Source organism: Rhinolophus sinicus, linkage group LG03 (genome assembly GCF_036562045.2).
Source record: "Rhinolophus sinicus isolate RSC01 linkage group LG03, ASM3656204v1, whole genome shotgun sequence".
NCBI classification, from domain to species: Eukaryota; Metazoa; Chordata; class Mammalia; order Chiroptera; family Rhinolophidae; genus Rhinolophus; species Rhinolophus sinicus.
Genome location: NC_133753.1, coordinates 32,589,682 through 32,608,048, shown reverse-complemented (window position 1 = coordinate 32,608,048; position 18,367 = coordinate 32,589,682). Strand labels below are relative to the sequence as shown.

The 18,367-nt window shown below is 35.0% G+C and overlaps 1 protein-coding gene across 1 annotated transcript in view; it reads right to left on the bottom strand.

Moving 5' to 3' along the window:
- Positions 1-18,367, bottom strand: part of KCNH5 (potassium voltage-gated channel subfamily H member 5) — a 277,181-nt gene that overhangs the window by 236,275 nt on the left and 22,539 nt on the right. The window contains exons 2-4 of the mRNA XM_019733674.2: positions 16,893-17,016; positions 7,072-7,178; positions 2,852-2,980 (exon numbers count right to left, since the gene is read on the bottom strand). Of these exons, the coding sequence (XP_019589233.1) occupies positions 2,852-2,980; positions 7,072-7,178; positions 16,893-17,016 (360 nt within the window). The remainder of the gene's footprint in view (positions 1-2,851; positions 2,981-7,071; positions 7,179-16,892; positions 17,017-18,367) is intronic.

The following is an 18,367-nucleotide window of genomic DNA, read 5'->3' as shown; positions in this document are numbered from 1 at the left end:
AAGACTGTGACATAAAAGCTTTTTCCTTAGTCTGGCTGTCAGTCATGTGTGAAGGCAAGAGAAATGCATTTGAAGAATATGTTAGGTCACAAATCATACACCAATCATTTACCTTTTATTTAAAAATATATCACTTAAAGATACCATCAGCTGCTGGCTGTAGGTTTTTCATAGATGTTGCTTATCAAGTTGAGGAAGTTCCCCTCCATTCCTACTATACTGAGAGTGTTTATCATGAAGGGGTGTTGGATTTTGTCAAATGCGTTTCCTATGCAAACTGATAGGATCATATTATGTTTCTTCTTTAGCCTGTTGATATGGTGAATTACAATGACTTATTTTTAAATTTTGAACCAGCTCTGCATAGGTGGAGTAAATCTCACTTAGTTGTAATTCTTTGATACACTGTTGGATTCTATTTTTGTTGAAGATTTTTATATCTATATTACTGGTTTTAGTCTGAAGGTAGTCTAGCCTCATAGAATGGAAAAAGTTCTCTCTTCTTCTATATTCTGGAAGACACTGTGAATTTGCCAATGAAACCATCAATATCTAGTGTTTTTTTATTTTGGAAGTTTATTAATTATGAATTCAATTTATTTAACAGCTATATGACAATCCAGGTTATTTATTTCCTCTAGTGTGAGTTCTGGTAGTTTGCATCTTCAGGGAATTGGCTCATTTTAACTAAGTTATCAATTTGGTGGCTATAGAGTTGTTTAAAGTATTTCTTTACAATGCTTTAATGTCCATGGGATGGGTTGTGATGGCCCTTCTTTAATTTCTGATATTGGTAATTTGTGTTTTTTCCACTTTTCTTGGTTAGCCTGGCTATAGGTTTATTAACTTTAGTAATCTTTTCAAAGACTGAGCTTTAGGTTGTAGTGATTCTAATGCTTTTCTATTTTCTATTTCATTGATTTCTGCTCTAAGATGTATTTCTTGTCTCCAGGTTGTTTGGGCTTAAATTTCTCTCCTTTGGCTACTTTCCTAAGGTAGAAGATTAGGTTATTAATTTTGTATCTTTCTTCTTTTCTAATGTATGCATTTTATGTTATACATTTCCCTCTAAATACTGCTTTTGCTACATCCCACATATTTGACAAGTTGTATTTCTATTTTCATTTAGTTCAAAATGTTTTTCTAATTTGCCTTAAGGCTTCTTTGACCCATGAGCTATTATATTTAGAAATGTATTAATTTCCAAATGTTTTCCAGCTATCTTTCTGTTACTGACTTCTAGTTTAATTCCACTGCTGTCTAATAACATGCTTTGTAAGATTTCCATTCTTTCCAATTTGTCAAGGTGTGTTTTATGGCCAGAATGTGATCTACTTCGTGAAATGTTCTATAAAAACTTAAGAAGAACATGTATTCTGCTGCTATTGGCTGGAGCACCTTAACTTTTTAAAACAAAAAAAAAATTTGAGCCCTAATTACAAGATTATTAAAAGACTATTCTATTGGAAGTCTATTCTATTAAAAATAATATTTAAAGGTATCCTAAACTTCCTAGACACTGGGTCTATGAGTAAAGGTAGAGGAACAGGTAGGATGGGTCCAAAAGTGAATACTTTATTAAATCATCCAGAAGATGATTTAATAAACACACTTTCAGAAACATTCACAAATGAATTGTTCTTTGTCATACTGTAAATGGTTTACCCATTGTAAAAATTTTTCCTCTTGCAATTTGATGCTAACCAGAAACCAAGCAAGTATAGTATATATATATGACTTCATATTCAGGGAATGAATGTAATGCAATTTTTTCTATAATTATTATTATAATTGGAAAGATTAAAACTTTTATGCTAGATTATTTTTAAAGAGGTAAGAAAAGGCAATGTTTGCCAAATGCAAAAGGGAAGACATTTAATTGTTAGTCTCCTAAGAGATTATTAAAAATAATGGGTTATGGGGAAGCCAGTTAGCTTAGGTGGTTAGAGCGCAGTGCTCTTAACAACAAGGTTGCTGGTTCGATTCCCACATGGGCCACTGTGAGCTTCACCCTCCACAACTAAATTGAAAACAACTACTTGACTTGGAGCTGATGGGTCCTGGAAAACCACACTTTAAAAAAAATAAAAATAAAAAAGCAATAATGGTTCGCAAAAACTTCTAAGGATGTTTGAAATTCTTCATGTGTATGACACCAATTTCTAATGTAAACATAAATGGAAATGATAAAATGAAAGTAAAGGGGAGTAAAAGCACATGCCACTGACTGTTTTCTATAGCAGTCTCTCTCAATATTATAGTCAATAAGGCTCCAGTTAGAATGTTTTCATTTTCCAGCCACTCCCTTGATGACAAAATTGTGCTTCACATAATCTAGCAACACCTACCAAAGAGAATCCACAACAACCAAATAAATAAAAAGTGAAAAGTAATCTGAAAAAGTCAACTAATCAAACTCTAATCAATTTAACAAAATTCAATCAACTAATCAACTGTTTTCTAGTAAGACTTCACCCAAACCATCCCATAAGTTGTTATACATTTTGTTTCTAAAACTCACCATGTTATAAGTTGTTGAAATTCCCATTATATTGATTCTAAATTAATAACGTTCTATTAATTTCTTCCTTCTGTCTTTTCTCAATTGCTCACTACAACTTTAAGTTAAGCAACTATTACTTTAACTTTCTATTTCTGTTCAAACAATATGATTGAATAAAACTGATTTAGACAATTACTACTATGAATGTAAAGCCAAAGAAAGGCTACATAGTAAAATATTGTTTTCCAGTTCAATCAATAGATTTTGGTAAGATGATGATGATGATGATGATTATAATAAAATTAAGTGGCAACATAATTCTTAAGTACAGTAATTCCTCTGAGTTACCTTTTGTTGAATCATCCTCTATTGGCTGTTTGAACAACGTAATATCCTTGAAAGTGCATAGGAACAAGACCACCTTTTCATGCTCATTTCTTATTGGTGCAATTTGCATATAAAACCAAACAGGGGTTCCTGCAAGAAAAAGAAAAGATAATAGAGTGTGACACAGCCACAGAGTTGACTTGATCTCCTGCCTTCCCCTCTTCCTTCAGCTGCCAACTGCTGAAGAGCAGTTGGCAGCTGCAAAAGAGAATCAAATATTTTAACTGTTAAAGAGAATCAAAAAACCTTTAATTTTGTATCAACTATGAGTTGCTCAAAAATTAATAAACATATTTTTCAACCCAAAATATCAAAATTTGAAAGAAAAGCACATGGTGTCATTTCCCAGTGCAAGAGCACAAAAGCAGTCTCACTACTTAAGTAATGCCAGCATCACCTTTCTGTCTGGATCCCTATACCATTGCTGCTCTGGCCAACCTCCTTTTGATAGTCTAACCAAATGTGACCACTGCTACGTGCTTCTCCTTGTCACTTTGAGAAGTGTTTCCAATTGACTTCAACAGTAATACCGGATGCTCTGGTAAGTATTTCTCTGGGAGGAACATCTGAAGTGCTCATATAGACTTATAAGACAGCTCTATGGCTTTGACTACACCCCCACATCAGAGAGAGAGAGGACATCTGATGTACACAGAGTTCTACCGGAAGTTTTTAAGGTAATGTCAAAGAAAAAAAAAAAATGTCCCCACCCCTTGAGGGTATTGGGCGTCTTCATGAACCACTGCTTGCTACTTCCCTCACTCAAAGCATAAGGCTAGATTCTATCACCAGGTTCTTCAAACAATGATGGCTCCTGTAGACTCCAGAGGACAGACAGTTTCAAAGCACTCAAGGCTTGGGTTTTGGACAAATCAAGAATTGGCAGTATGTCAAATAAATAGCTGAACACAAGAAATGCCTTCAAAGGAATAATTACCCACTAAACGATAAAACCCTGAAGCAATGTTCCATCAAAATAAAAAAGACACATTTTCCATCATATTCACTCTAAGCCACAGTGCAGTAAAGCCTCTCCAAATAGTCTACCTTAAAGACATAAAGGCTTTTGTCAAGTTTGGGGTTTGGGGCGTGAAATGTGCAGCTATTAATAGCCTCTAGGTGAGAGTTGATAGTCTATTAATGTCTTCCAATGACAATCAAATAAAAAGCACCTCTATACCTGCAGTCAAAAAAAAAAAAAAAAAAATCATGTAATAATGTCACCACAAAAGGGACTTTCTCATTTAGACAAGATGAGGTGACTTAACTATCTTCAAGAAGTCAGAGGATTAAAGAGAGATTTCTCTGGGAATATTCAGTCTGACAAGCAGGTTCTTTTCAACCCCAGGAAGCCTATGGAAGGACATGGTCCTTTTCAAAATCATTATAGGATGAGACAGGGAACTCAGAAACAATTACACCATCTTGCAGAGAGGCTTACTCTGTTTTCTGCTTCTCATTTTACCATGTGTCCAGAAACTGTGAGTGATATGCACAGTTCTACAAATCACTAGACCCAGACACTAGCAGATATTATGGCCTATGGTTGTTCCAACATAGTGAGCGCGAGGCGGCAGGGTCACAAACAGAGAGAAAAGGGCATTAAACATAAGTTGTTTTCCAAGGTCTGTTAGAAACCTGAACGCAAAGATAAGATGTTGCAGCTCATATCTTTCTATTATATGAAAACAGCAGCATTTCAAACTTTGGCAGAGTCAGGGCTGGTTTTTTAAATTGCTTTCAGATATCATGGTGGACTTTTTTCAAGTTGAACCACAGGGTCAGACCTCCCCAAGTAGTCTGAGCACTTGCTGAGTAGCTGATGACACATGATATTGTGGATTTGGGGCGAAGGGGGAGGAGAAGTCTGGGAGATGTAGGCAAAGAGTCCTGTAGCTGCTGGAAAGTCTAGATCTACCCTGGCATTGGTTATTTGGAGTGGCCCCAGCTATCACAGTTCTACCCTTTGTGTAGACAGAAAGAGCCATTTTCAATCATCATCTCAGAGCCACTGTTTCTTTTCCAATAGGAGAAACAGGCCCCTGTTAATCAAAGCAATAGGCCTAAAGAATAGAAGTTGCAAACTGAAATGTCAATCATGACACATGTTAAATAGGATACCTCAATCTCCCCATTCGCAAAATGGTGATTAACCTAATTATCTAATGAAAGCATTGGGAGGAGCTGCCATTTAGGCATTTCCAAAATAGTTTTCTACTGACGTGTAAATTTTTCTATTAACATTTTAAAAAAGCCACAAGAATGCACTCTTTTCAGCTGATGTTCAAAAGCCTTCAGCTAACTCTTTACAAGCATTTTTAAAGCTGCTTTTAAGTATAGCAGAACTCCATTATAATACATGGATAATATCTATCCTTCATATTAAAGAAAGAAATCAATGCAGACACTACACAGAGAGGAGACAGGAGTTTTTATCTACAGTGCAATGGGCAGTATCTCCTATTAGCTCTAAGCAGACATCTACACATATATACTTATCTGAAAAGAACCAGACAGACTTGAACAAAGATCTGTCATTTCAAGCCATTAAAATAAAGCAAAATATCTAAACAGCTTTGGACTTCTGGAAAGGTAAAATTCAAGTTATTGCTAACATGATTTAAAGGATATATACAAACAGAATTTCCACTACGGTATTTTTGAGAAATTCAGAAACTATGGATTTGGCTTTGATGCTCGAAAATCAGGCAAAGATGTGTCTATTCTGCTTAAATGTCAGGCTGAAATGACCTTCGTAATATGGAATATTCTTAAATTATTTGCTAAGCTTGGGACACATAGCTGTCATTCAAGGGATAACAATACTATATGAAAATGGAAGGGGGTTTTGGCTTATGAGTATACTACAAATATCATTAAGTATTTGAACCTGATGAAAAAAACCCAGAAAGCTTTTTTTCTTGTAGAGGATAGAGCTGATCATTCAGAAAGGATTGTTTTCTAGGTGACAAGCCAACAGACATTTGGCTGTGACTTCAAAGAGAAATACCTCTTCAGCCTTGACTCTAAAATGAGAGATAAAATGTTAAGACATTCCTTAAGTAAAACCACTAAAGACTACTATTCCCATCACCAAGCGTGCTACTGTTATCCCTATGATGGTCTATTAATGAAAAGAGAAACCTCAGTTCAATTCCATATATGCCACAGAGAACAAATGTTTGAGGTAAAATGGAGAGAGTAAATTATGCTCCACCAGATCCAATAGGCACTGAACATGGAACAAGTATTTCCTGTTGAAGCTAGAATGCGTCCCAAACTGGGGAAGAATTCTGTAGCTATCAGCTTCCACTAGAGATAATAATTGGCTTTGCTACCATTTACTATTAACACTTTCAATAAATGGATCCATCTTATGAAGTGACTGTTCATTTAAAAAGGAAAGGTCAATTTGGGAAAGCAGCAAAAAGAAATAAAAGTAAGTAACTATTCAAAGAAAATGAATTAGAAAGGAGTCTTGGCTAATGAGTGTATTAGTTGTTGTTGTTTTTTTTTTTTTTCGTTTGGTTGGTTTCTTCCTCCAAACTCTCGTGGAGAGCTCATACCATGAAGTCCTATGTAATTACATAATGGACAATATAATTGGCCACTCATAAATCTCATCCTAGAGACCAGCTCACAACAATCAATGTAAATTCACCAGATGTTAATGGCTTATTCTAAAAGTAATGACTACTTCCATTAGTTACACACAGAACAGTCTGGGTCCAGCAAAAGGCCATATTGATAAAGATGCACCTCAGGGTGGTACCCTATATTCACACATTATCAGTGCATGTATAGACAGGTAATCACACCTACTCAGTGATACCAATCACCTTTTCCTTTAACCACAGAGGAAATGAATGAATTTCCCTGTCATTTTTAGTTGCTGTCAGCAACTATGGGATCTTTACCATGAGTATTAATTATAAAACATTTTGCCACCTGACTCACACCAAAACATTCACATTAAAATGCACCATGTTTTTCTTCCATTCCTCAAAAGGTTGCTTTTCATAGCTAGAATCATTAATAATTTTGCCATTTAGCAGCCCCGATCCCTGCAAGGAGAAGAAGCGAAGTTTTATATTCTCCCTATACTATGGCTTAACTACCACTTACCAAAACACAGCATTAATAAAGAGGTGGCACATCTTATTGATAACTTAGATACCTACTGTTTTTCTTGTACAGAAGAACTTCAAAGCAGTTTGACTCGTAGTTGTCAAAAGTCTGCCTGACTTTCTCAATGGTCTTCTTGTCAGTCAATTCCCCATACATAAAACTAGAAGGAAGAAACATCCGCTTCAGTTTTGTGTTGTTTTTCAAACACTACATAACATCATACAGTTGTCTTTGTTGGCTGAGTATTCAAATTTACTTATAAAATATAACGTTGCTCCCACAAAATGGACTAAGATATTTAAACCATGTTTTAATCATAATTGTTAAACTTCTTGCTAAAAGCTAGCATTAGAAGTTATTTCAAACAGAGAGAGAAAGAGAGAGAGAGAGAGAGAGAGAGAGAGAGAGAGAGAGAGAAAGAAGCAGTTCTTGCTGTACACGGTTCATAGATGCACAGATTTCTATGTATATTCCAATTACTACGGTTAGTCAAATAACACCAGTTTCCCAACAGCACCATTCAAATTTCAGTTACCATAGAATATTAACTATGAATAATTGCATCAAGTTTCAGCTTCACTGTTAGCTCTTCAGTCTATAAATCGCTGGCAAATAACAGACAGCACATCACAATCAGCAGCCATTCACCTCACTTCTCTCAAAGGCTGTCAGCATCGGTCACTGTGCATCTGTTACTCAATTCACACACTATGCAGAGCATGTACTTGTGTTGCCTCCTTGCCTCCCAATGATAAATCCATGTGACATTTTACAAAAATGGAAATCAAAAGCCAGATTAGCCCTCAAAGATTAAAGTCCATCAAAGAAATGAAAATGATAATGCCGAAGGGAATTTGAATTGAACATAAATGAAGTCACAGAAAAAAATAGATGAATGTGGGAAAGTTGACATCATTGTCATTGGAAGATTCTAGATACACAGCCAGAGGAACTTAGTGAAGGAGAACTTATCAACATAAATCAAGAAAGTGATTGTGATGAACAGGATCAAGGTTTCGCAGAGGAAGTGATGAAATTACCAAAAACTTCACATTAAAGGAGCCCTAGGAGATAGTTCAGAACAATGAGATTGGAAGGATGTTATGAGTTAAAGTTGATTTAAACTTAGACAGCAGTATGACCATTTGCAAAGAGGTAGAAAAAAATGCTCTCGTTACATTACAAGAATGCAAGAAACGTTCAAATGACCCATGATAGTTTTTTACAAAGAAATGAAACACTTTAATTCTCAATGTTTCTAATGTTCCGAATCACAGTGTACTAAATGAATATTAGTTTTACTAATATTTTTATTTCCATGCATTTATAAGCAACAGTAAGAGAGTTTTTAATGTTTCAACAAACATTGTTAAAGGTCACAGAACAAACATAATTTTTTCCTTTGGGTATTAAGATAGTATTACATGGTTTCAGCTTGCATGGTCTTTTTCATCCTTCCATACTATGTGAAATGTGAAGACTTCATGTTACATATATAATGCACTGGCATTCTCATCCTTTGTGAGGATTTTTTTTAATATGTACAAATATGGCTATTATATTTTATAATATGTACAAAGGTGGCAAATTGAAGGAGACATACATTATTACTATGGCTAAAGGAACCAATAAAACAGATTAAAGAGTGAGCTTCTACATCCTACAAATTTTTCCTAACGTTTGAAATTATTTTTCTAAAAGGAATTCAACAAAAGTCTGATAATCTACAAAACAGAACTCAGTCAACGACTACAAGCCTCTAAAACTCTATTCTTAATGCTTTTACAGTCATCAGTTCTTCATCTGGTATTAGATATACAGTTCTGCTAGTTAGTATAATTGTCCAGATCATTTCTTCCACCGGGAAGGAATATGTTACTGCTAAGTATCTTCAAAAGATTTTGAAGGCTCAAGTATATCTTTATTATTGCTTTTCTCCCAGTTTTCAATGAGTTAGCATATTGGCCAGGGCAAATCCAAGTGTGGTGGGGCCTGAAGCTTATACAATTTTAATGGCCCTCTTTAAGGTAAAGAATACAAAATTAGACACACAGCCTTGAAAGACATCCACTCAAGTGAGGGTCCCTGAAGGTTAAGATTCATCATTCTCATGAAAACTGTCCCTGAATGCATTGATCTAGAAAACTTACAACTTGAAAAGCAGAGTGTGTTAGCAAGATCCATCAAAGACTAGCAGTGTTCAATACCAATGCCATATCACACCTAGAAATTAGAGTAACTCAGGCCACTCACACAGCATCATTAACCTAAGAAACGAGAATTCTAGAAACTAAAAAATGAAATGAAACTAAGAAATTTTAGAAACTAAGAAATGAAATGAAGCAGACCAAAGATTGCCCTTGCAATTTGCATCCTGCATTTTCAATTATATTATTTCTATCTTTCATTAAAAAGATATTTCAGTTGTCATTATAATAGTAAAATAAACCAGAGTCTCAGAATAAAATAACAGAAACTCCATAATCTGACAGCTAGACTAAAACATGAAACTTTAGCGACTACCTACCTGTAAGATGGCATTGAAAAGCCGCTGTTCCTGTCTAAAGCCCGAATTTCAGCTCATGTGAGTTCTATGAAAATCTCTTGACGTCATTACAATTAAATTAGAATACCTCAGTTAAAATGTACAAAGTCCCTCCCTCCAAAAAACAAAATGTTAGTTTAATGCTGTTAATAATATTCTTTACAGACAAGTGAACTTTTAAAAATAAACAGTTTTTTAAATAATGATAATTGACTGTATTTTTAATCTAAAAACTCTAATAAAGAGAAAACATTAAAAACAAAAAATAAGACAAGGATAATTAAGCTAACTAAATGTTTGTGGTTTTAAGAAAAAGTAAAGACAAACCATTTTGCTTCTATTACCAAATATCAGGGCTCTATAGTTCAATAAATTGAAACACAATATTCACAACTGACCAACAGAAAAGCATTTTTTAAAAAAGCATCTATAATATAACAAGCAACTAGGATAAAAATTGTGAAAAATAAACTCTAACAGAATTAAAAAATAAGTTACAACTGAAAAACGAGACTGCTTTGGAAACTGATGTAATAATACCACTTAAGAAATACAATACAAGGTTGATTCAGCTAAAATTCTGCAAATTAGATGAAAACCAGCAATTTTTCAAATAAATTATGAAAATTCTATAATGTATTCTTCATTATTTTAGCCCTCCCAATGTTAAAATCACCTGTCCTAAAAATATAAAGGCACTTTAAGAAAAAAATACCAGACTATTACAATCTGAATACTTTTCAAAAAATAGTCTATTTCTTACACTGTTTCACTGATATTATAAATGACTTCTACAATTGCACTGTTTATTTTATTGGAAGGAAAAATTCGATACACAGAAGCAATCTACCTCTTCTATAATATTAAGCAGTCAAGATATAACAGAGGAGCAGTGCACCTGGAGAACTATAATTCACGGACAAGTGGTATAACCTCTCTCTTACCGTTTCCTCATCAGTAAAATGATGATAATGTTAATATAACTCAGAGGGTGAGTATTAAAAGGATACTGCACATACAGTTGCAAATTAGAATGTGTTGTAGAATGGCTGTTATCAGTGGAATGCTTCTTATGGGTGAGGTTAAAAGAAGGCCCCTCCAGCCCCAACCCCCTTGCTTCTCCACAATTCTAGGACGGGGGTTGGGCCACGCTTGCTAATGGGCAGGGTCACTGAGACTTAAAGAGAGAAGCACATCATCAGTGTGTCTTCTTCCTCTGTGAGCCCATGAGTTAGAAGCATGAACTCACCCAGACCTGCTCCTGGATCATCCGGCCACTTCTCTTGCCACACAACTAACTGGTGGTTAAGATTTGGTTTGGGAATAAGGGAGAAGTTTTCCTCGGGCCAGGCCTAAGCCATATCCAGCTTGCCTAAGTATGTAGCAGTATATCTTTCATGTATATTCTTGCCAAGGAAACTTATAGGAACAGGTGGCTTTAGTTTATAGCAGGATTTACCTATTCTTGGAACTCTTGTTCTGCCATCAAAATCTCACAAACAAGCCTCATTATGATACCTTGCAGTAAGAATGGCTAGAATGTTGATAGACTTACTTCCAAGGGAGAAAGGAACCTTACAAACTGAAAAAAGTAAAACCTATCATGAGGTCCACCATCTATCTCAATTTGCTAATGGTCAAACAATGTTCCTGGACTAAAACACCACGCTAGAAAAGAATGACGTTATCTCCAGTCTGTACTTCACAGACTAGCAAATGCCTCGTCACAGAAACCACACAGATTGACCTAATGCAGTTGCTAAATGTGGTCTTCAGCACAGAATCAGACACAAGAGTAAAATCACCGCAGAAGTTAATGGGAGGGTGGGCTGCGAGCTATAGTCAAAGGGTCAAAAAAGAAGCCTGAGAGAGAGGAGGAGGAGAATTTAGAAACAAATAAGATCTCAGCTTTCAAAATCTGAAAAAAGTAATTTTGGAATAAATCAAAGCATTAGTTCATATAGTAGATTATAACCAAAAGGTTTCACAACCCATTAATTTATACAGGCTTAAAAGGATTCAGATAGAGTAATAAAGGGTAGGCCCATGACATGTAATTAAGGGAATCTGGGGATAGCACTGGACATCTCTAACCTTTGGAGCGTGAGCATCTGCTGTCCAACACTTTCCCTCAGTGCCACTGTGTGACGCAGAGCCCTCAGCCAAATGGAACCAGACTGACTGGCATTCATCATGCGTAATGTGCTCTTGTTGGCTGAGATAATCCTGTGTTAATAAAACTACTTGTGAAATATATCCAGTAAAGTGTCTCTTAATATCTCTGCTTCGTTCTCTAATTTCAATGCCTTGGCAATGGATTATTAATGGGCTCTTCCAGAAAACAAAATGATTTTGAAAGCATCTATTTACTCCAACTCCCTACCTACATGATTGCTCTTATCACCCCTTTATCCTTTCAAAAAAAAAAAAAAAGCAGAATGGGCTCTTAAAAGTTTCAGGTTAATGAAAAATAAAATGCTAACGTGGTTTTTATCTAAACTATGAAAGTATGTCTTGAATGTCAGGGCTTCCCAGGGGTCATGAAACAAGATCATATGCTTTTAAATACAATTCCCCCAGAACTTACAACCTCCATCAATCATGCAATATGCTTTGTGTCCTTCAATAAACAGCAAAACAATCTAAAGGCTTGGAATGCAATTATTAGACAATAAAATGGACTAGATTTGAAATTGTAGGAATCCTTACATGTTGTAAGAATAATTTTTTTAAATTTTAGCTAAAACAAGAATGTGACAGTACATAGCATACATCAGATTTATTAAAATAAAACTTTAGATACTATTACGAAGTACAAGGAAGTAGGAAAATTGGAACCCTCAACTCACGGCTGTAGAGAATGGAAACAGGAGGCTACTTGATAGCAATATAAGAGCAGTTAATTTACAAATTCTGTATATCATCTACTATCCAGCAATCCTATTTCTGGGCATAGACAGACAACTTCACACATGGGGTCACAAGAAGATGTGTATGACGATATTTATCTCCAAGTTATTTGAAGTAGCAAAGTGTCAGAAGCTGGAGTTCATGTAATGGAACAGATAAATAAAATGAAGAGGCTGTAAAGAAACTGGAGCACTATATGGCAGTCAGACATAATGAAATAGATTATCACACAGCAACATAACAAAATCTCAAAACATAATAGTGAGTGAGAAAAGAAACTATAAATCCTACCGCACAGTATTTATTATGTGGGTCTTAAAAACAAACACATGTGAAGCAACATCATTTAAGAATACATAGTTAATCAACAAATGGAAGATAGATTAGAAAGGCATACAATAAACACACTATAATGAATAACTATGGAAGAGGAAGGGAGATCTGATGAAGGGGGAGTAGGGAATGAAATAGAGACCTCGCCCAGAGAGAGTACAGTGATAACACTGGGACAAACTGAGGAGTGTGTTCGATTAGATTCTATGCACCTGGTCTAATGAAGGAAGGGTCAGGAAGGACAAAAAAGGAAAATATAAGAAAAAAAATTAATCTTAGCCTCTTGGTATGGTAAAATCACAAATTGTTGTTGTTTTTTTATTTTCCCATAAAACAATTCATATTTGAACATTTAAAAAATAGGACATTAGTCTTTACCTGATTACTATTTTAATCCTGTTTACTTTAATCCATCTAAAATGCAAGTTGTATATAAAGAGAATTTTTTTTCACTATCTAAAGTGTCATATTTCTTTCCACACAAACTGATGCTCACTGATTTATAGTTTCTTATTCTGTTATGTTTGTCTAAAACTTGTCATTATTAAAATTAATAAAATTATTTGAATTATCTACCTCAGAGTCAAATGATTTATCTCTATATTCAGTGATTCCAGAACTTTATAATAACTTTTAGTTACTAACACTGTGCTTCTAAATGTATACACAATTTTCTTCTTCCCTCCTTCTGTTCCCTTGTGTCTCGTATTCAAAGGCTTTTATAGATTTATACAGGAAATAGAAAAAAAGCTATACATAAAAAAATGAAAATCATCATGCAGGTACTATTTTGTAAACTGGTCTTTTTGTTTGTTTGGTTGGTTGGTTGATTTTTTTTTTTTTTATTTAATAATATGTTGTTAGTTTCTTCCAGTGTCATTATCCTTCCAACCTATGATTTAGAAAGTTAGGACTTTGCCATAATATTTTTTAACAAATCTACTACTGGACATTTTGCTTATTTTCTGATCTTCATTCTTCTAAAAAAACAATGCTGCAATAAATATGAAATGAGTATAGTTTAATTTTAAAAAGGGATGAGGAAGTTTAAATGGGAAACACATTAAAACAAACTATGTTAAGAAAACCTGATTGGGGCCGGCCCGGTGGCTCAGGCAGATAGAGCTCCGTGCTCCTAACTCCAAAGGCTGCCAGTTCGATTCCCACATGGGCCAGTGTGCCAGTTCGATTACCACATGGGCCAGTGGGCTCTCAACCACAAGGTTGCCAGTTCAATTCCTTGAGTCCTGCAAGGGATGGTGGGCTCCACCCCCTGCAACTAAGATTGAATACGGCACCTTGAGCTGAGCTGCTGCTGAGCTCCCAGATGGCTCAGTTGGTTGGAGTGCATCCTCTCAACCACAAGGTTGCCGGTTCGACTCCCACAAGCGATGGTGGGCTGCGCCCCCTGCAACTAGCAACAGCAACTGGACCTGGATCTGAGCTGCACCCTCCACAACTAAGACTGAAAGGACAATAATTTGACTTGGGGAAAAAAAGTCCTGGAAGTACACACTGTTCCCCAATAAAGTCCTGTTCCCCTTCCCCAATAAAATCTTGAAAAAAAAAGAAAACCTGATTGGGTTCAAATACCATTTGTTCATGTAGCAGATGCTAGTCTTCATTGCTCTGTGAGGGCCTTAAACTTATTGCAATTTTTAGATTAGCTAAACACACTGGGCATTTTGTGTAATCAAGAAATAATTGCTTATGTTAAGAATATTATCATTTTGAAAATACTCTCTACAAATAATGAAGAGGGGGTTTTCCCACAGTGAAAAAGCATACCATAATCCAAAGATTTCTGTTTTCTAATCCACCTCAAATACCATAACACTTGAGGTGAAATACAATAAATGAAAGCTTGTTAAATGGAAGCATGAGAGATCTAGGTTAGGTTCATTGCAAAACAAGCCAATCTAATTCAACCAATACTGACAGAAAACACTGAGCTGTGTCTTATAGTGTATACACAAGTGAACAAGAGGGAATCCGTACTTTCAATGCATTTATAAGCTGGCACTGATGGTGGGAGGGAAAAGGCAACTCTTTCAGGGGACAGAATATGCTAATACAACATGCTAGCATTTTTTTAAATGAACCTTTCTGTAGGAAAAATTGCACATGCTAAAGAAAACAGGCTGGGATGGGGGCAGATACATGGGAAGCAAGAGCTAGCAGCAGGACTTTATATATCCAGATATGAAGGGCAATATATCTCAAAAATGACAACAAAAGCAATAGCAGTAAACACCCAAGGGATAAGGACATCTCATTGAAGGCCAGATGATGATCCCAAATGACGAACTATGAGGAGTCAGAGAAGGAAAACCACATCTTGTTGAGAGAATCAGAAATACCTTCAGGTGGAACATGGCATTGAAACAGGCATTAGTCAGCATGATGATGGGATGTCCACAGCCCAAGAAGAGGAAGTGGGTATGGGAGCATCTACATTCTCTGCAACTCTCTATAGAGCCCATTCCACAGGTAAGGTCTATCATAAACTAACCTTTTCCTAACCTAAACTCTGCTGAGATGTAAGGGGGCAGAGATGTTCAATACAAACTTTAACCTCCCAGAACTTACAACACACATCTTAGTGGTAGCCCAACAGATATCTACTCAACAGATAAAACGGCACAAAAGGCCTCAGTGCTACCAAAGGGAGTTTCTCAACAAGGGGCCACGGTTTTTCATCACTTCATTTACCAATTTTAGAAATGGGAGTGAAGACTCGTGTGAGAATGATTTAGTAAAGAAAGAAATGAGGATCGTTTGAGAGAGGCTAAATGAAGGAAGAGGATGTTTGAACAGATTCTTTCTCAAACCTGGCTAAGCATCAGAACCATCTGAGCTGACAGTTAAAAGTACGGATTCCTGCCCCCACCTACCCACCTAGGGAGGTTCTGATTCAATAGGTTTGAGGTGAGGCAAGAGAATTGATGTTTTGCAAAATTTCTCTGTGATTCCTATGTGTAGTCAAGTTTCGACCCATGGTATAACATGAAATCCTGCCCTCCATGAAGATGCAGAATATATACATATTTGAATATATGTATATAATATTTATCAGCAGAAAAAGGTAGAAAAAAAGATACATAAATCATTGTTTCCCTGGGCAAGTCCCTTAACATAAAACTCTATCTCAGTTTCCTCCTCTGAAAAACAAAAACATTTGGAATAGAAAATAATTCAGATCTCTTGTAGTTCTAAAATAACATGATTTTGGTGCTTAGTTGAGATCTTTACAGAAAACTTAACTCAAGGAAAAAAACATCCCATCTGTCCTCATTGAAATATTGTGAAAAAGTTTCAGATTCAAAATTGGTTCCTTATATCGTTTCCTTCTCTTTTTCATGAGCTTTTTGTGTAATACTCTCTTTAAGCTCACAGATATGGCATATTTTTTTCAAAGTTGTTATAAATAATATAAATGCCATATTCTGTTTTACATAAGTCAAACAAAATAGCAATGGTACAACGTATCAACCTTACAAAGTATTATGATTTACACAGGATGTAAGAACTCTACTTTGATGTTCTTTAAATGTTAATGAACCATGTCCTACTTGGTTGGGGTTGCTTACTTTGTTCAAGACAGTTTTAAGCAGTTCAAGAAGTGCTGAGGCCATCTATGGTTCCATGATACACGATGCTCCTTTGATCACTCAGCACCTAGACTAGTTCCTGACTCATAGGGAGTTACAAGAAATATTTATTGAATGAATTCATAAATTCACAGATATGCAAAAATGCTTCTCTGCAAAAATTTTCACTAATGGCTCTTAAACTGTATATTTCCATTGACAGTTTACTCTCCTTAGTATTCTAATATAATTTTTACCCTATAGTTTATATATGTGAGTAAATATGTTCTGGCACCAAGTCCAATGTGTGGTGAGGGGGAAGGGTCCTCACACCAACAAGAAATTCTGAGGTCACCAGCGTAGGTTCCTATGATTCAAATATATATTTATTATAAATCACTATATCACTGTGAGTCTTAGTCAGTTTAAGCCTTTTAACCACATTCTGCATTTAGTTAAACTTCAGAAAAGGTTCCTGAGCTGTTCTATGACCTACCTGCAAGTGCTGCTTTTCTGCATGACGTCAGCTCGATGATATCCAGAGAGTTTGCAAAAACCGTCATTACTATAAACTACAGGCCAATCTACAATCTGGGCATTTCCCAGTAAGAAACTCGATTCTAAAGAAGAAAGAAGAAAAGAAAAATTTTAGCTTTAATTAACAATGTACTTCTTTCAAGTAATCAAAAAAATTCATAAAGACAGACAAATGCAACTATGGTTTCTTATGGTACACAGAATAAAACCTATTCTTGAAATTGATATAATCAGTTTAACATGATCATCAAATGAGATCTGTAATAAGTAAAAGATTTGCATGCAAACTGAAAACTCCACTGAAGCAAAGCCAGTTTATAATACCTCTTTGCATTCAAGTATACACTAAGCTATGAAAACAAGGTATGGTTAATAGTAAATAAATGTTAATGACTATAACAATTACACTTAAAAGCAGGTAAGTTTATTAATATTAGTGCTACAGTCACTTCTACACAAATTGAGAATAGTGCACTTGACAACAGAGGCAAACTTGGGTGGCTCTTCCAGAAATTCTATTAATGCAATTTTGACATGAAGGAACAAATTCTTTGTCCATTAGATTGTTCCTAAGAAGTCTAATTTAAAAATACCATTGAAGAGTCACTTTTTAAAATAAAATTATTCAAAGATATTATTTTCAACCATACACTACACAGAATTTGGAAACTATCATTATTCTAAATAAAAGAAACATCTCTGGTTTATTTTTCATAAAGAAGTAGTTTTGCTTTACGCATAAAAGTTTAACACAAAAAATAATATTTTTTGGTATCAACCTTTATTGAAAATTCAATAGCTGTAGGCAATAGCCTTAGCAATTTCTACATAACATGATAAATATATTAACATTAAAATGAATTAAAATATAAAAATGAAAAAAAATTTAAATAAATATTTTTAAAAAGTAAAAATTTTAAAAGGAACACTACACTTCAAAATATTCAAAACATCTACCAAAAAAAAAAAATCTCCTTTCAACTGGTATTCAGAGTAATGTACCAAAAACATAAATTAACTTAAGAGTAGAAAACTTTAAATCCTGACTCACAGTTGGTCTTCAAAAAAATAACAGTGCAATTCAACATTTACTAAGCAGGTGCTAAGTAAAAGGCACTACCCTGGGTCAGACAATGGACTAGAATAAAGATCAATAAAACATACCCTTTACTCTCAAAAAACTTGTATATGAAGAAAACAAATATGTAACAACCAATTACAATTTAGCAGAAGAGATGCTAAATCAAGAAGCACAGGACAAAATATGGGAAGAAATCTGTTTCAAGACACTAAAAGCCAACCAAAAGTAGACAGAAATTGGAAAAGACAAATCTTTGAAAAAAGGGAGATACATTAACTGAGCTATTCATTTAATTGTCCATTCCCCTAAGAGCACTTCCCAGTATACACAGTTCATGGGAGACAGAATTCTAG